At 45.5% G+C, this 17,331-nt stretch overlaps 1 protein-coding gene across 1 annotated transcript in view; it reads left to right on the top strand.

Moving 5' to 3' along the window:
• tns3.2 (tensin 3, tandem duplicate 2) overlaps positions 1-15,127 on the top strand; it is a gene marked incomplete at its 5' end in the record, with an annotated part of 29,904 nt that extends 14,777 nt beyond the window's left edge. The window contains 13 exons of the mRNA XM_083671604.1: positions 1-55; positions 188-253; positions 8,197-8,353; positions 8,522-8,985; positions 9,142-9,228; positions 10,031-10,162; positions 10,260-10,355; positions 10,616-10,693; positions 10,829-10,906; positions 11,071-11,239; positions 11,407-11,475; positions 13,441-13,470; positions 13,736-15,127. The exon at positions 1-55 is cut by the window's left edge and continues 63 nt beyond it. Of these exons, the coding sequence (XP_083527730.1) occupies positions 1-55; positions 188-253; positions 8,197-8,353; positions 8,522-8,985; positions 9,142-9,228; positions 10,031-10,162; positions 10,260-10,355; positions 10,616-10,693; positions 10,829-10,906; positions 11,071-11,239; positions 11,407-11,475; positions 13,441-13,470; positions 13,736-13,880 (1,626 nt within the window). The 3' untranslated portion in view covers positions 13,881-15,127. The remainder of the gene's footprint in view (positions 56-187; positions 254-8,196; positions 8,354-8,521; positions 8,986-9,141; positions 9,229-10,030; positions 10,163-10,259; positions 10,356-10,615; positions 10,694-10,828; positions 10,907-11,070; positions 11,240-11,406; positions 11,476-13,440; positions 13,471-13,735) is intronic.
• Positions 15,128-17,331: the final 2,204 nt, after the last annotated feature.

Genomic DNA, 17,331 nt, shown 5'->3' with positions numbered 1-17,331 from the left:
TGTGTGATAGTCCCGTCCACTCCTACATTCCCTATATCTCCTCCAACACCCTATGGTAAAAGCTAGTGTATGATAGTAAAAACAGATGGTGTGTGTATGTGTGTGTGTGTGTGTGTGTGTGTGTGTGTGTGTGTGTGTGTGTGTGTGTGTTCTGTATCTGATCAGACCTGTTGTCCTCTCTCACTAGTGAAAAGTTTCCCAGAGTTTTCTCAGAGGCCAGAGGGACAGTGGGAGACACACAGGACATCACAAGGTACACTTTCGACATGCGTATGTGTGTGTGTGTCTGTGTGTCTGTGTGTGTGTGTGTGTGTGTGTGCGTGCGTGTGTGTGTGTGTGTGTGTGTGTGTGTGTGTGTGTGTGTGTGTGTGTGTGTGTGCGCGTAGAAGAGAAAGATAGTTCTGGTTGGCTGGAATCAAGACTGAAACTTAAACATTAGAGCTGTGATTGATATTGGACAGGGTTCGTTAGCAGGGTGGAATCTTACAGTCATACATTCTCCACACACACACACACACCCACCCACCCACACACACACACACACACACACACACACACACACACACACACACACAGATCACATGCTATCGCTTTCTTTACCTCTCTACTAGCTGCTGAGACATAATCATGCTGAAAGTGGACATAGCTGGTTAGGGAGGAGGCAGGGGGCTTGGTCAGGTTAGGCTAGGGAAAGGTGATTTCAGGTTTTTGAGAAGTTAAAGGGGGTATACATTTTTTTATTATACAGTGGTGTCAGGCAACAGAAGATCAGGGAAAATAACAGAATTCCTCCCATATCCCAAAAGGACCAGCCCAGCTGATAAGTCTGCTAAAAATACTCTACTGTAAAAGAGGAAGTGACCTCTGGCAGGATGTCCACTCACTTCCTGTTGGGATAGGGTCTGTGCTGGTGTGCTATTCTGTAGGGACCACAGGGCTGAAGCCTGCAGAGAGAGAAACACTGTAGAAAGATGACGCCTTCATCAGTGGGGCTCTGGCCAATTCAATAATATGACACGCTAACTCTTTATAAAACCGTAACCCTAACCCAGCCAGGTGGCATGCTGGTGGTGTAAGAGCCAACACAGTCATAAAGCCATGGCCCTGCGCATTGCCAGTGCACAGTCAGACACACTGACCTTCACAAGACACAGTCACAACCATTCATTGAGAATAACAATGAAAGACCAAAGCCGAGTGATATTTATGCTGGTCCTGCTCTGGAACAAAGACAAAGCAACAGAGCCCTTAAAGGGCAGAATGAGGTGTTTATTGTAAATATATTTACCAGAGCAGACAGGCAACAGGATGGAGGGAGGATGGTTACCCTGCATAGAAAAATACCACCTGATTCTGCCCTGGCGGATCAACAGAATAATGAAAAAAGGCAATGGACATATTTTTCTCTGAGATTGTGAGCAGACAGAATTTCCTGTTTCCCAGAGACGATAGTCTGGGAAACACAGCGGCCATCTTAGTACCCCATTTAATGATTTTTTAATTTTATGTTTAACTGCCATTATCATAATGACATATTTACCCCGGGCTACTGAGATGTGGGGAGCGATTACTGATTGCAACACCAGACAGCTACAAAATACCCCCCTTTACCCCACCCCTATCCAGCACAGGTTCCCACCAGTCTCTCTCACCAGAGTAATTACATGGGGGGGGGGGGGGGGGTCTGGAATGTCTTATTTGCCAGCATTTACAGTATGTGAGTTGATGTGAGTGTGTGTTTATAAAGGTTAGTCTGAGGTTAGTGGGGTGGTACTGAAGTCTTTTTTATCAGATACTGTCTGAAGAGGAAGCGGGCTCACATAGGATGGCATGGGATAGTCCATACTCACTTACTATAATGGCATGAGAAGATATGTCAGCAATACAGATAATGATGTTCCGCATTCCTGTGCATGCTTTCCTGTCTGCGGAGCAGGAGACGTCGAGAAGACAGATATTCGTTCTGTATCTGGTGTAAATACCATTATGCATGTGATCATTTCATATCATTCAACTTGCACACTGTGCTGTTTTGAGTCTAATTTGTTCACGTAGGTGAACTCCTGGCTTCTTGCATCTAATAGTTGTGTATTTTCATTTCTCTGTGTTGGAAAACTACAGCAGCAAAGGTTATGTGATGACTTTTCATTTGTGATTCTGTGTTGGAATCAAAACAAACAGAGAGATAGAAATGGCAGCCAATAGAGAATGTTCTCAGATAGAGGAATCTAGCCCATTAAGTGGGGCAGATGGGCTGTTTTCCCAAACGCTAAACTATTGGGATGCTGGGGGTGAAAGGTCAGTATGAACTCCAAGAGTGTAGCCAAAACAGCAGGCGGTGCACTGGGGACCCCTGTGGTCACTGTTAGGTGGGTGTGACCCCTCTGTCATAGTCACACACCCACCTGAGAGAGAGAGAGAGAGGGAGGAAAGCACCATATGCTACTATTGAGATAAAACATCTTCAACACAATAAAATTGAAGCCTTTATAATGTAATTTATGATGACATAATCAGAGTGTCTCCATGCCTTTGTCTATATATCTCTGTGTGTGTGTGTGTGTGTGTGTGTGTGTGTGTGTGTGTGTGTGTGTGTGTGTGTGTGTGTGTGTGTGTGTATGTGTGTGTGTGTGTGTGTGTGTGTGTGTGTGTGTGCGTGCGTGTGTGCGTGTTTAAGGAGCAGATGGTGGGAGTAGAGCCACATGCCCTGACAGAGTGGCCATACAATTACTTGCACGACCCCCTCTCTGGCCATAAAAGGGCACATGTAACCTCTGACCCTCAGGAATGCCTTTTGATTGGAGGAAACAGATTGGAGAGGCCCTATAGAAACAATGCATAGTGGTCAATGGGAGAAAGGGGAGGGAGCCAATGTAGACAAGACTGGGGTAGTTCTCCCTCCCTTCCTCTCTCTCTTCCTCTCCCCCTCCCTCTGTCCCTCCCTCCATAGAATTCAGACTCAAGCAGTGTCACAACAAGTCAGGAACAAACTGGGAACTGTTTTTCCATCGGGCAGTGTAGGACTCGGACATGGCTACTCTCTGTTCTAGGACCTGAATGACTTCATTCAGCCTGCCGACACCAAGAGTTTACATTGAGCTCTTGTTGCTTTGTAACAGAGAGAGAGAGAGAGAGAGAGAGAGAGAGAGAGAGAGAGAAAGAGATACAGTGCAGACTGATAGAGGGAGTGAGAGAGAGAACTCTCTCGTTAGAGTAGTCTTTTATTTGTGCTGGGAGGCTGACTGTCTCGAGCCCCCAGTGAAGACCAGCTGTGCTAGAGGGAGGGAGAGAGAGAGAGAGTGAGAGAGAGTGATAGAGGAGGTGCAAAAGAGAAGGAAAAGGAAAGTTCAAGAGAGTGTGAGAGTGAAGTTTTCGAGAAAGAGTGAGAGAGGAGATTTGTGTAGCAGAGGGACCAGTGGAAGAGTGGGATACTTCTATGACACCGTCTCCATCATGACTGCTTCTCTTGGTACGTACACACATTTACTGCTTCTCTTGGTACGTACACACACTTACTGCTTCTCTTGGTACGTACACACACTTACTGCTTCCCTCAGTACCCTCTCTCAGTTACATTCTCTGTGTGTTTATATATCTGTCAAAGTGTGAATTTTGGTGTGTGTGTGTGTGTGTGTGTGTGTGTGTGTGTGTGTGTGTGTGTGTGTGTGTGTGTGTGTGTGTGTGTGTGTATGCTAATGAAACACTCACAGCCTGAAGCCCCATTTCTGTTGCATTGTCTCAGAGCTCTCAGCAGACCGGGAAATAGGACCCCCCCGGTTGCTCGAGAAGTTTGGCACCTCTCTTTTCTTCTGTCCTTTATTCTATCATGCTTTCTGTTTTTACGTTACCCTTCTGCTCACCCCCCCCACAACTCATTATCTCTACCTATCGGTTTTTCTCTTTTTGTTAATGTTATATCACCCTCTCTCTCCATCTTGAGGTTATTTAAGAGCACACACACTTCCCTCTCCTGCAGGCCTCTGGTATTTGCAGACGGCTTCTGGAATTTTTCTTGTGTGGTTGTCTGGCAGATGCCTTTCTATTTTCCTGTCTCCCCCACTCCCTCTCTCCCCCTCTCTATCCCTCTTTCCCTTCTCTTTGTTTGAAAGGACAAAAAGCGTTTTTGTCTGAAGTGCCTTGATCGGACTGAGGAGTTGTTTTTCTGAGGAACAAGGCTGAGGAAGAGTGTTTTCAGACAGCGCCATCCCTCATGTCCTCACGCCATGTTTTTTTTATCATGGAACCATGAGACGGTTCCTTCCACTGTTCGGACATGATCTCATCCTGTAAAAAACTCAGGGAGAGCTTTCTTGGCCAATATCAAGGAGTCATAAAATGTGACTGGCCTCAGACTGACTGGGAATCACTGTTTCCCCTCTTCTGTACTAACTGTTCTGGCTTCTAACAGACTGACTTGACTTGTTGAGGGTGTTATTTAGCAAGTATTTGTGAAAGAAAGCAGTTGCTTTGTTTGACAGCATTAATACTGTCTGTAAGTGGCTCCCCAGCCTATCAATGGAGATATCACAGGTTGTCTTTACGATTTATTTACTTTGCAGAAAGCATAGCTTGAGTTCTCTCTCTTTCTCTCCCTCTCTCTCTCTCTCTCTTTCTCTCTCTCTCTCTTTCACACACACACACACACACACACACACACACACACACGCACACACACATAACACACACATATAACACACACACAAACAAACATTGGGTAGGTTAAGTGTGTTTTGGGTCAGTTAGGTCTATTTTGAGATGGTGGGGTGTGTTCAGTTGGAGTTGGAGGTACTGGTACTCCAGTGTCCGGTGCCCGACCCAGACCTCTATACAAGGACACCCCAGGGACTTTACACAGACACGACATGAAGTCAGACATCATCACACAGCTCTGTGATTACAGCATCCTGCCCCCCCCCCATCTCTCTCATCCGCCCTCTCCCCTTGTTTGCAGTGGTGTTATTGTTCACTCACTCTTCAGTTGCTCCATAATTCTCTCTTTCCTCTCCCACTCCAGTGAGTTGATAAAGCTGTCGGCCCAAACACAACAGAGCGGTGGACAGGGGGAGTTGATTTAAAGGGAACTGCCCGGTAGTTTTTCTTCTGCTCTGGACAGTCTCCAAGAGACTCTGAAAGGTGGGGGGTGGAGGGTGCTGTAGTGTTCAGTTTGATTGACTATCCCCAGATATGAGGATGACAATAACAGGCTGTCTTCAGGTTGTGCTTCAGCATCCACATGGTGCCTGGTAAGCTATATCTTCTGCAGTGAGCAGGTGGTGTAAAACATCGCCCGAACAGGGACTTGAACCCTGGACCCTCAGATTAAAAGTCTGATGCTCTACCGACTGAGCTATCCGGGCTCTGCTATACTGCAGTTTCCCCAACTCTCTCACAACTCCCTCCCTCCCTCCTTCCCTCAGTCTGACTGCCTAAAGTCAGTGATCACAATGAACAGCTGTGAAGAGCCTTCACCCTTAAGATCTGTCAGCCTGGGCCTCTTTGCGCGTGCGTGTGTGTGTGTGTGTGCGAGTGTAGGAAGGGGAGAAAGAGCACATTCCTGTGGTCGATAGGGAGTCTGTGAAACCTCTTTAGTAGAGAGAGGAATTGAGTGTGTGTGTATTTGTGAGTGTGTGTTTTCAAGCCTGTGTGATGAGAGTGGTGTTTGTTTGAGGTAGAAAAAGAGAGAGATGAGAAGCATGTCTTTGTCAGTCGCATAGTGGAGCTTTTCTGCTGCTGCTCTGCACATGTGATGACTGTCTAACCCTAACCCTCCCTCTCTCTCTCTCTCTCTCTCTCTCTCTCTCTCTCCCTCTCTCACCCCATATCTCTTTCTCTCTATCTCACTCTTTCTCTAACCTTACAGTTTATTTTCCCTTTAGTATAGATCCCATTCATCCCATTCTAATGATGTGACAGTGTTGTTTGAGGTGGAAGGGAATCATAATATGTCATGATGACTCTATGATTCCAGGGTGGTTTCATGTGTTGTTGAGGTAACCTCAACCATGACATAGATCATACTTTGGGCCCTCTCTCAGACCCCCCTCTCTATCACTCATTAGAGAGAGAGAGAGAGAGAGAGAGAGAGAGAGAGAGAGAGAGAGAGAGAGAGAGAGAGAGAGAGAGTGTGTGTGTGTGTACGTGCGTGCGTTCTTGGGGGTTGGCAATCATGCCCATGGGCCGCTGCCATCTGGAAGTGGTTCTGCACGGTTCTGCCCAAACTGAGGAGGCTTTGTCTTCACTCAGACCCAGACAGCAGAGAGCAACACGGCAGGGGAGGGAGGAGAGGAGAGACACACACACACACACACACACACACACACACACACACACACACACACACAGACCTCTAACTCAGATTAACCCTGTTCTCTCCACTACCCTCATCTCTAACCCCCCCACCCCCCATGCTGTGTTTGTCTGTGTACCCTGGGTTTGTTGAGAGAGTGTAGTTTTCATGACTCTGGCCAGCTCTCTGTGAGGCATCTTTCATTAACACAGTGGTGCCCTTGGAGTTAGTAGCTATGGACACTGTGTTGCTTGGACACAGAGTTAAGACCGCTGGGGTGAAAAAATGGGGTGAGTAGTTTTTAGAGTGCTTGATTAGGCAGTGAAGCTCAGGACTGGCTATGTTGCACATACATTCACACACACACGCACACACACACACACACACACACACACACACACACACACACACACACACACACACACACACACACACACACACACACACACTACTGTAAAGTGGTCTCTCTCATGTGGGACAGATTCAGGTCAGGACGTGGTGGGGTGGTGTCGACGTTCCCAGTGTCCGTCTGTAATTATTGGAAGAGCAGGGATGCTCTCCGGAGCACAAGGCAGATCACAGCCGATGGGACAAACCGCTCCCAGAAGGAGTACCCATGGGAACAAGCAGGCTAAAGGCCCCATGGAATAGTGTTTACTTGTTTCCGGAATGATCCAAGAAAGAGAGAGACTGTGGGAAAGTTTTTATGGAATATTTTCAGATGCTAGGAAAGTTTGTTTATGTGATTGTTTATATCCATACTCCAGTTATGTAAATGTAGTAGAGCTACTCCTTAAAGTAAGACAGTGGATTGGCTGTGACAAGGGGTGTGACCTGTGTGTGTGTGTGTGTGTGTGTGTGTGTGTGTGTGTGTGTGTATGTGTATGTGTGTGTGAGTCTGCTTGCGTGCCTGCATGCAAGTGTGTGTGTGTGTGTGTGTGTGTGTGTGTGTGTGTGTGTGTCAGGTTGTAGCTAATTCTGCAGGCCTGGACAGTACCAGCTGTTAGTTTACACTGATGGGCATTTCATACCAATAGTGAGGGAACCATGGTCATTTATAGATCAGGTTAGCTACTTCTTAAAGGTTTTGGCAGTGTGGTGTTCAGTGCCTCTCAACTACTACTCCCAATTACCGCTACTCCCTGCTGTGGATGAACCAACGTTCCTGTTATTTTGTCTGTCACAGTTGAATACCCTACATCAATCAGTGGTTTGGCATGCTTCTTCCATTCAGAACTCTCTGTCTAGCTGGGGAGTGTGTGTGTGTGTGTGTGTGTGTGTGTGTGTGCGTGCGTGCGTACGTGCGTTCGTGTGTGCGTGCGCGAGCGTGTGTGTGTGTGTGTGTGTGTGTGTGTGTGTGTGTGTGTGTGTGTCATGATTATGTAATGAGCTGGTGATGACGGGAGTTTGTCTGTTAATGCAGAGCGGACATTCAGCCCAAATTCCTCAGCCCCAGTTGAGGAGAGGGAGAGAGAGAGAGGGGGGGGGGGGCGAAGGGATACAAGGAGAGCTTTATGATGATTGAATCTCTTCACCATTACTCATCATATCCTGGCCCGAAGGGGCTTGTTTTGATGTTTAGTGAATGACACAGAGAGTGTAATGTTAGGAGGCCTCCCTTCCCCTCTCTCTTGGCTAAACACATGGCTACAGAACAGAGGACATTCAACAGAGCAGACAGAGGGCAGAGAGCAGGCTACAATCCCTTTGTTTTATGAGGAAGTACAGAATAGTGGTGTTTATGCATATGACGTAGTTAGGGATTGTAATGGTATGAAACCATTGCTACAGCTGTTTTAGAATGATTTCAAAATGTTAATAAGGGACATAACATGTAGGAAGAGTGTTGTGTTGATTTGTGTTATTAAGGGGATTCCATGGTCTTAAAGGGATGTTTTCCCCCCTGACAGATTCCCGGAGTTTCCTGGAGAGTATGAACCTCACCCAGGGCTCTACGGAGGGAGAGCTGTTCCGATCGGAAGTGTCTGTCACTCCCGCCTCCTGTCAGAGAATGTTTGGATCCATGCACTCTGTATCTTCAAGAAGCCCCCTCCCTCACACAGAAAGGTAGGCCTCCTGTCAATCAAACACACACCTCTGACCTATTAAACACGTATTTCAGATCAGAGTAAAGTCAGTCAGCTCTGATCAGTTGCATGTTGTTAGGCGAGAGCAAGGAGTGTGCTTACGTGTGTGTTTGCTTAAACCATTACTCTCTCATTCTCTCCTCTTCAGCCCCACCCCACCTCCGGTCTGGCAGGACAGAGCCCAGAACTCCCTGACTTCCCCCTTCCTCCCCCAGCGCTCTCCCCCTCTGTCCCTCAGTGCCCCAAACGCCCACAGCTCTCCCCGGGGGACACCCCGAGGCATAGAGGGTCCGGGGGGCCGGAGGGAGAGAGATGAGGCGGATATATCCTCTCTGCTGTTGGGAAATGGAGTCCTGGAACACAGCCTGTTGGAGGCAGTAGAGAGTCTGGGCCTAGGGCTGGGGCTGGGGGAGGGTGGGCTGCCGCCCCTGCTGCCTGAGAAGAGGAGGGGGGTTGAGGGAGGTGATCTGCTCATGCTGGGGGGGTCCCGCTCCCCCTCCCTCAGTGGATTCTCCAGCCCACACAGCTGCAGCAGCCTGAGCATCCCCTTCCCCTCCGCCATGACTCCTGACCCCCTCAGAGGACTCAGCGGTACCCCCTCACCAGGATCAGGTACTGCACTGCCCATACTCCCTCTGTTGGTCAGGAGGGGACACTGCAGTCTATATCTGCCTCAGGCTATCACACACACACACACACAAACACATGTGTACATAATGTATGGGACTGAAAGTGTATAGACTCAGTGGTTATTTCTGTACATTGCAGAGTTCTTTGCCAGCAAGCAGGATACTGTGAAGTTTGTTCAGGACACCTCCAAGTTCTGGTACAAACCAGACATATCTAGAGACCAAGGTAAATATTGTCCCTGGATATGAGAAGCGTGCTGCAAGAGCTTAGTACCTAATATGTCCTTGAACTCTCATGGTTTGCCCCATATATACACTCACTGAACACTTTATTAGGAACACTATTCTAATACTGGGTAGGGCCTCCCTTTGCTCTCAAAACAGCCTCAATTCTTCATGGCATTGTTTCCACAAGATGTTGGAAACATTAATTTGAGATTCTGGTCCATGATGACATCAATCAATCAATCAATCAAGCTTTATTTATATAGCGCCTTTCACACAAAATTGCAATACAAGGTGCTTAACAGTAAAATTGAAAATACATAAGTACAGAACATACAAGCATACATACATACATATATACATAGAGAATAGATTAGAAATAATAATGGATTAAGAGGGTAAATAAAAAGAAAACAAAAATAGAAGTGCAAATGGATTAAGAGAAAGCTAAGCTAAAAAGGTGTGTCTTGAGGTTTCTTTTAAAAGTATTAATGGATTGTGACACCCTAAGCTAATGACACCCATGATAATGGTCCATTATCATGCTGGAAGTAGCCATTAGAAGATGGGTAAATTGTGGCCATGAAGGGATGCACATGGTCAGCAACTATATTCAAATAGGCTGTGGAATTCAAGAGATGATTGATTGGTATTAACGGGCCCATAGTTTTGCCAAGAAAACATTCCCCACATCATTACACAACCTCCACCATGAGAAGGTGTACAGGTGTTCCTAATAAAGTGTTCGGTGAGTGTATATATGAATTGCGGTTGTTCTGACTGTTTTGTGTGGTGACCTGTAGCCATCACAGTGCTCAAGGACAGAGAGCCGGGCTCCTTCATCGTGCGGGACAGCCACTCGTTCCGTGGAGCCTACGGCTTGGCGATGAAGGTGGCCACGCCTCCTCCCTCTGTCCTGCAGCAGAGCAAGAAAGGTACAGTACAGTACAGGTACAGTTGACCTATTGAACCATTCTCCTACGCTGTTTGGATTCCACCCCCTCTCTGATGTCACTTCCTGTCTCCGTGCAGTGGGAGACCTGTCTAATGAGCTGGTGAGGCACTTCCTGATCGAGTGTACGCAGAAAGGGGTGCGGCTGAAGGGCTGTCCCAACGAGCCCTATTTTGGTGAGGATGCATCCCTGTATGTGTATGTGTGTTTGTCACTGTGGGGTTTCTTGGGCTATATTTGCATTTCTCTGTTCAAAAATCACTGATTGAACAGAGGTCTGTCTGATATGCTCATAAGGCTCATTCCCCAATTGCTAAGGCAATGTCTTCCTCTGCTGGTCATGCTGAGTAGTACATTCACAGTTCAACTGTATCCATCAACTCTTTTACTATCAAATAAGCCTTTTTGTGAGATATCTGTGATCTGTTCATCACAGGAAGCCTCACTGCGCTGGTCTGTCAGCATTCCATCACCCCCCTGGCCCTGCCCTGCAAACTCATCATCCCTGACAGAGGTAAGAGAGAGGGAGGGAGGGTGGGAGGGTGGGTGGGAGGAAGGGAGAAGGGAGAAGACAAGAGAGAGGCAGAGTGTGTGTGCGTTTGGGTCAGTTCCCACATGCCACTAATGTCTATTCTCTGTGTATTATCAGACCCCTTGGAGGAGTTGAGTGACTCATCGACACAGTCAGTCACCAACTCTGCAGCGGACCTACTGAAGCAGGGAGCAGGTACTGAGAGAGAAAATTAAGAAATTAAGGAGATGTGTATTATTTCTTAATGTTGTTTTTGAGTGTATCTCCCTGCAGCCACATATGGAACCTGTGTAGTGTGTTTGTTCTCTGTTGTAATATACTGTATATGTGTGTGTGTGTGTGTGTGTGTGTGTGCGCAGCATGCAACGTGTGGTTCCTGGGCTCAGTGGAGCTGGAGTCCCTGACGGGGTACCAAGCAGTACAGAAGGCTGCCACTCTCACCCTGGCCATGAACCCTCCACCCAACTCCACAGTGGTCCACTTCAAAGTGTCCGCACAGGGCATCACACTCACCGACAACCAGAGGAAGTAAGTGCAACACACACACATGCACACACACACACACACACACACACACACACACACACACACACACACACACACACACACACACACTCCTATACACTGTAGCTGCTGTTGTCATTGTCATTGTGACTCATCCCTCTGTCTTTGTCTGTGTGTTTGTCTGTCTGTAGGCTTTTCTTCAGGAGACACTACACTGTCAACACCGTCATATTTTGTGCCCTCGACCCACAGGAACGCAAGTGAGTATACTCCTCACTGTCTGTGTGTGTGTGTGTGTGTGTGTGTGTGTGTGTGTGTGTGTGTGTGTGTGTGTGTGTGTGTGTATGTGTGTTTGTGTGTGTGAGATTGTGTGATATTGTGTGTGCGGTGTATGCATGTGTGCATGTGAGACATATGATATATGATACACACACAGTATAGACAGACACATACAGTGCTGCTTGAAAGTATGTGAACCCCTTGTGCAATTATAGATTTTTTTAGTTTTTTACCATGAAATCTTTATTTAATCAGAACCAGTCTTTTTATCTGACATGACAGGTTGATATTTACCAATTCCATATGTTGGTTTAGAGGAAATCCTGCGTGTAGTAGAAAAAAATAATTATAAAGAAATTAATGCAGGTGCAAAAATAAGTGAACCCCAAGTTGCATTGGTTAAATCAAATAGGTAAGTAGAATCAGGTGGGTAAATAATTGGGTACCAAATGAACTAATCAAAAGAGAGAACTTTAGGCAAGAGTTTTGGTCAGTTTTGTGTTCCCCATACAGGTGAATGCAAAACAAACCATGCCAAGAGGAAAGGAGATCTCAGAGGGCATCAGGAAGAGGGTAGTGAGAGCACATCAGTCTGGGGAAGGCTAAAAAATCATCTCAACAAGATTGGAGCTCCATCAGTCCACTGTGAGGCAAATCTTTTACAAATGGAGAGCATTTAACATGATAGCAACTCGGCCTAGAAGTGGACGCCATTCCAAAATATCCCCAAGGGCCACAAGAAAAATAATAAATCAGGTAAAAGCCAACCCAATCTAAAGATTTGCAGACCTCCCTTGCTGCTTCAACAATAAGAAGAACACTGAATCGAAATGGCATTCATGGGAGGGTTGCTAGGAAGAAGCCTCTGCTGTCAAAAAAGAACCAAACCGCCCGTCTTAACTTTGCTAGAGACCATCTGGACAAGCCTGAAGGTTTCTGGAAGTCCGTTCTCTGGACAGATGAGTCCAACAATTACCTTTTTGGTTACAATCAAAACCACTAAGTTTGGCAAAAGCCCAACACTGCCTACCACCAAAAGAACCTTATCCCAACGGTCAAGCATGGTGGTGGGAATGTCAAGATCTGGGGCTGCTTTTCCTCCTCTGGACCTGGACGAATCCACATCATTAAGGGAACCATGAATTCTGAGGTATACCAGGAGAATCTTGAACAGAATGTCAAGCCATCAGTCAAGGAGCTAAAGCTGGGCTGAAAATGGGTCTTCCAACAAGGAAACGACCCAAAGCATTCAAACAAATCTACCAAAGAATAGCTCAGGAGAAAGAAGATTTGTGTTTTGGATTGGCCAAGTCAAAGTTCTGACCTAAATCCAATCAAGATGCTGTGGCAGGACATGAAGCGGGCAGTTCATGCCAGACACCCCTCAAACCTCACTCAACTGGCTGAGTTCTGTAAGGAGGAGTGGGCAAAAATCCCTCCAAACAGATGTCAGAGATTGATTAGTGCCTATACAAGACGTTTACTCCAAGTTATCGCTGCTAATGGAGGTGCCACAAGCTATTGACTAAAGAGGCTCACATATTTTTGCATGAAAACATTTCACACATGAAATCTGAGTTTTCGTTAAATAAACCACTTTCGTTAAATAAACAATGGAAATATATCCTTTTTGTTTGTTTGTGTCCTTTATTTGGAATGTCTTTATTACAAATTGGGGTTTAGATAAAGATTTTATAAGTTAATTTTAATATTTTATACCAAAAATAATGACCATCCCTGTAGGGTTCACAAACTTTCAAGCAGCACTGTATGTGTAAATAGACCTTATTCACATTTAAGTAGAGAGCAATCATACACTTGCACACACTCTGCAGCAGGTGTAGAGTAGAATATCTGACACAGATATTGTTATGGTTATAGCATGCATAAAAATGTTACGCATGGTAAGCATGTAATCATTGGTAACACTGTTCTTTTCACGCCAGGTGGACAAAAGATGGCTGCTCCTCTGCTAAGTAAGTCCCTCCCTTTCTTTTTTATCTTCTCCCATCTTCTTCCTCTCTTCCTCCCTCACTAGTTTCCTCTCTCCTTCAGCCTCATCTCCTCTTTTCTTCTCATCTTTGCACATGCTGCACTCTTCCCTAAGAATTGTTGTTTTCTATAATCTATAATCTGTTTTCTCAGTCATTCACTGAATATCACTAGATACCTGTTTTGCAATTGCATTTTGAAAGCTTACAGAAGTTCCACTCTGGTTAAAGTTGATTCCTCTCCTCTCAGGATTTTTGGTTTTGTGGCGCGGAAGTCGGGGAATGGGACAGAGAACGTGTGTCACCTGTTTGCCGAGCACGACCCTGAACAACCTGCCAGCGCCATCGTCAACTTTGTATCCAAGGTCATGATTGGCTCACAGAAAAACAAGTAGAAAAGGGACTTGGTCATGGACATAGACACACACATTCTCAATTGTTTGTCCTGCTGGTACATGCTGCACTAAAATGCTTATGTAGAGACCAATGTGTTGCATTTGGAGATACTACCACCAGAGGGCGCCACTGTAGCAGCATCTCTGCCATGCAAACAACAAGAGGACCTATTTTTCATCTCTAAAGAATATCAACGCTTACATTAACATGAGTATCTAAAGTATTTTTGTGTATATATGATCATGATTTCATTGTAAAGGGAGAGAAACTGTCACATATTATATGTCATTTCAATTCAATTCAGATGTTTTGTCTTTGATTTTGTTTCAGTAACCTATATTATCCCTACAGTACTAGGGGTATATTTGTTTGTGTTTCAAGCCATTTAAAGTGAAAAGCTGTCAACACGTAAATAAACATGAAATATTCACTTTTAAATCACTCTTCTCACATTGAAATATGATATAGCCCATAGTCATCAGATAATGCTATCAGTTCTTCTCACTTTCGGATTGTGGTCAGTTATACTTTGTTGAAGATTACTGTTCAATACAAAAGCTCTACCAAAAACTCTTTATCTACCTTAAAAAAAAGAAAGAAGATAAAACCAATGGATTTTATCTGTTAACCTTTTATGTCAGAGCACAGATTCTAAGGGCAACCACATGCACTTGTTGATAGATATACTTTGCCTCAGTAAGCATTTTCATACCAGTGTTGAGGTCTACACCATGGAATATGACAGAGCTTACAATCAGAGTTTGATAACATGGGCAAAGCCAAGGCCATGGTGGCCTTTATTCTAAAAGATGGATTTTAACGTTTTATACGTACTGTATTGTCTAAAATATTTATCAGCTGTCGTTGATGTGCATACATGTTTTTCTAACTACATATTTGTCTTTGATGACATCATTTTTGTATATTTAACACGTTATGTTTGATAGATGAGTAACTCCAAGACGTGAAACCATGCAATATATTGTTGTTAGGAATATGATTTGTTGTTCTTGGGAATGACACACCCATGAGGACTATGTGAGAGTGTCTCATATGGGAGGGAGTGGAGATTGTAGGGATTAGGTATGTTTTCTTTCTATGTTTCTGTATTCCCATCTCCTGATGTTGCCTTTTCTAATGTTTTCCCATCCCAAAAGCAATACCTTGATCATCTCTGTAAGATGTTGTAAATGAATGTTGTATAGTTATTTCTGTATCACTCACATTTTTTCAGAAATTATTAAAAAGCAACTCTATAAAATACCTCTGTTTGTGGAACAGTAGCTTGTAGTTCCCTTAATTCTGTGTAGTTAGCTTAATTGCCAGTAGATGGTGGTAACCAGTCATCAAATTAGGTGTGTGTGTGTGTGTGTGTGTGTGTGTGTGTGTGTGTGTGTGTGTGTGTGTGTGTGTGTGTGTGTGTGTGTGTGTGTGTGTGTGTGTTGTACAGTATTGCTTTAACCTTCAATGTGTAGGTCTTTGACTAAGCCTTCAGGAGAGGAATGCCAGTCTGTCAGCTTTTCAGAGCTACTGCAAGACCTGCTCGAGTCACATTACTGAATACACACACACACATGCACGCGCGCACACACACACACACACACACACACACACACACACACACACACACACATACACAGACACTCTCTGTCTCTCTCTCCCTCTTGTTCTCACTCTCACCCTGTCTCACAACCCTAACCCTCTCTACAGGTCCACACACGATGACTGAACCATCCTCTTAAGCAAATCTGGATATGTGTGTGTTTGTGTGTGCTAGTGTCAGTGTGTGTGCACGTGTATGTGAGTGTGAGTGTTTGCATGTATATGATTGCACTCAATCAGGCCTAAAGACTAAGTGTCTCATAATGCCTCTGTCTCCAGGTCTCTACAGGCCATGTGTGTAAAGGGCAGATGATTTGATCCTTATTTGAATGGGGCTACTTTCAGACCCAAGCCCCTGTGGAGAGAGCCAGAGTAGGGTCACGTCGGAGTCGGACAGCCCAGCTGCATGCAGCCCTGCCTGGCCAGGAGAGGGGGCGTCGAGGAGTGTGGGGGTGTGGGGGTGGGGGGTGGAGGGGTAGGGGGGTGGATGACCTCACCTTCACAGGAAACTTTCCCACAGCCCGGCACAAAGAGGGCCGTCAAAAGGTAAAAAGGATGAGAAAGAATAGAAATTTAACACAGTTTGTAAAAAACCCCACAAAAAAACAAGTCCAGAAGAGCTGGTTAGAGAGAATACACTGTTGTAGAAAATAAGCACTTAATTTTTGGGGAATAATTATTCCTTCAACTCAGGTAGATATTTTTGTTGACAATGAAAGACTTTTGTCAACAAAAGTCTTTCCTCTTTCTTTCGGAGACCCCGGCTTGGTTTGTGTACTGTTTTTGCTGAGTCACCTGCGGCCATTTTGTCCGGCCGTCAATGAGTTGGACCTCCTTTTGCACTTCCTGTTGGACTTCCTGTCAAAGTGCCTTTGAGCACCTGGTGGCTCAGCGGTTTCCATAACTACCATTCCACATCACATTCCTGGCATTGCTACCTCCAAATGGTGTTTGGAAATCCAAAGGCATGCTTCCGTTTGGGAATGCCTGCCTCACAGAGTTTCTCTCAGCCCCTGATCCATGGGCTCCTCTGACTTTATTTGAGTTAGCTATTTAAAGCCCACACTAGGAGTGTGCTGCAGCTCTTGCTACACAGGGGAGCAAACACACACTCTCACACACACTGAAACCACACTGGCACACACATAATCCCTGCTCTATTTTTAATTTGGTGGTTGGAAGGGATGCGGGTGGTGTTGAGTGTGACGAGTTTGATGAATTTGCTGATTTTCTTTTTCTTTTGTCCTCTGACCAAACTTTGCTCCCTTGAGATTACCTTCTGGCCACACACACACACACACACACACACACACACACACACACACACACACACTGTGCTGGTCGAGTGAACCCTTGTGCTGGTCAAGTGAACATGACCAGAGTATTACTCAGCAGCACAGAGTATTACAGTAATGGCATAATCCCAGCACACACTGTGCCACACACTCATACACACTCAAACACACTCATGTATACTCATTGAGACATACACCAGGAAACAAATACTCCTACACTCCTTTTCTCAAGCTCACCAATTTATACCTACAGAAACAATGAAAGCAAACTCATACTGTCACATACATGCACAAATGCACGCACACACACACACACACACACACACACACACACCCACACACACACACTAACCCTGACTCCTTTAGTCTCTAGCCTACGTGCTCTCAGGCACATGCTGTGAAAGCAATGCCTTTACGGCCCGCCTCTTCTTTGCATTGTCTCACGTGCACACACAAACACACACATGCACACACACACACACACACACACACACACACACACACACACACACACACACACACACACACACACACACACACACTCACACATCAC

The sequence above is a fragment of the Argentina silus genome (genome assembly GCF_951799395.1).
Source record: "Argentina silus genome assembly, chromosome: 6".
NCBI classification, from domain to species: domain Eukaryota; kingdom Metazoa; phylum Chordata; class Actinopteri; order Argentiniformes; family Argentinidae; genus Argentina; species Argentina silus.
The sequence above is the reverse complement of the archived record's forward strand: the minus strand, read 5'-3'. Positions and strand labels throughout refer to the sequence as shown.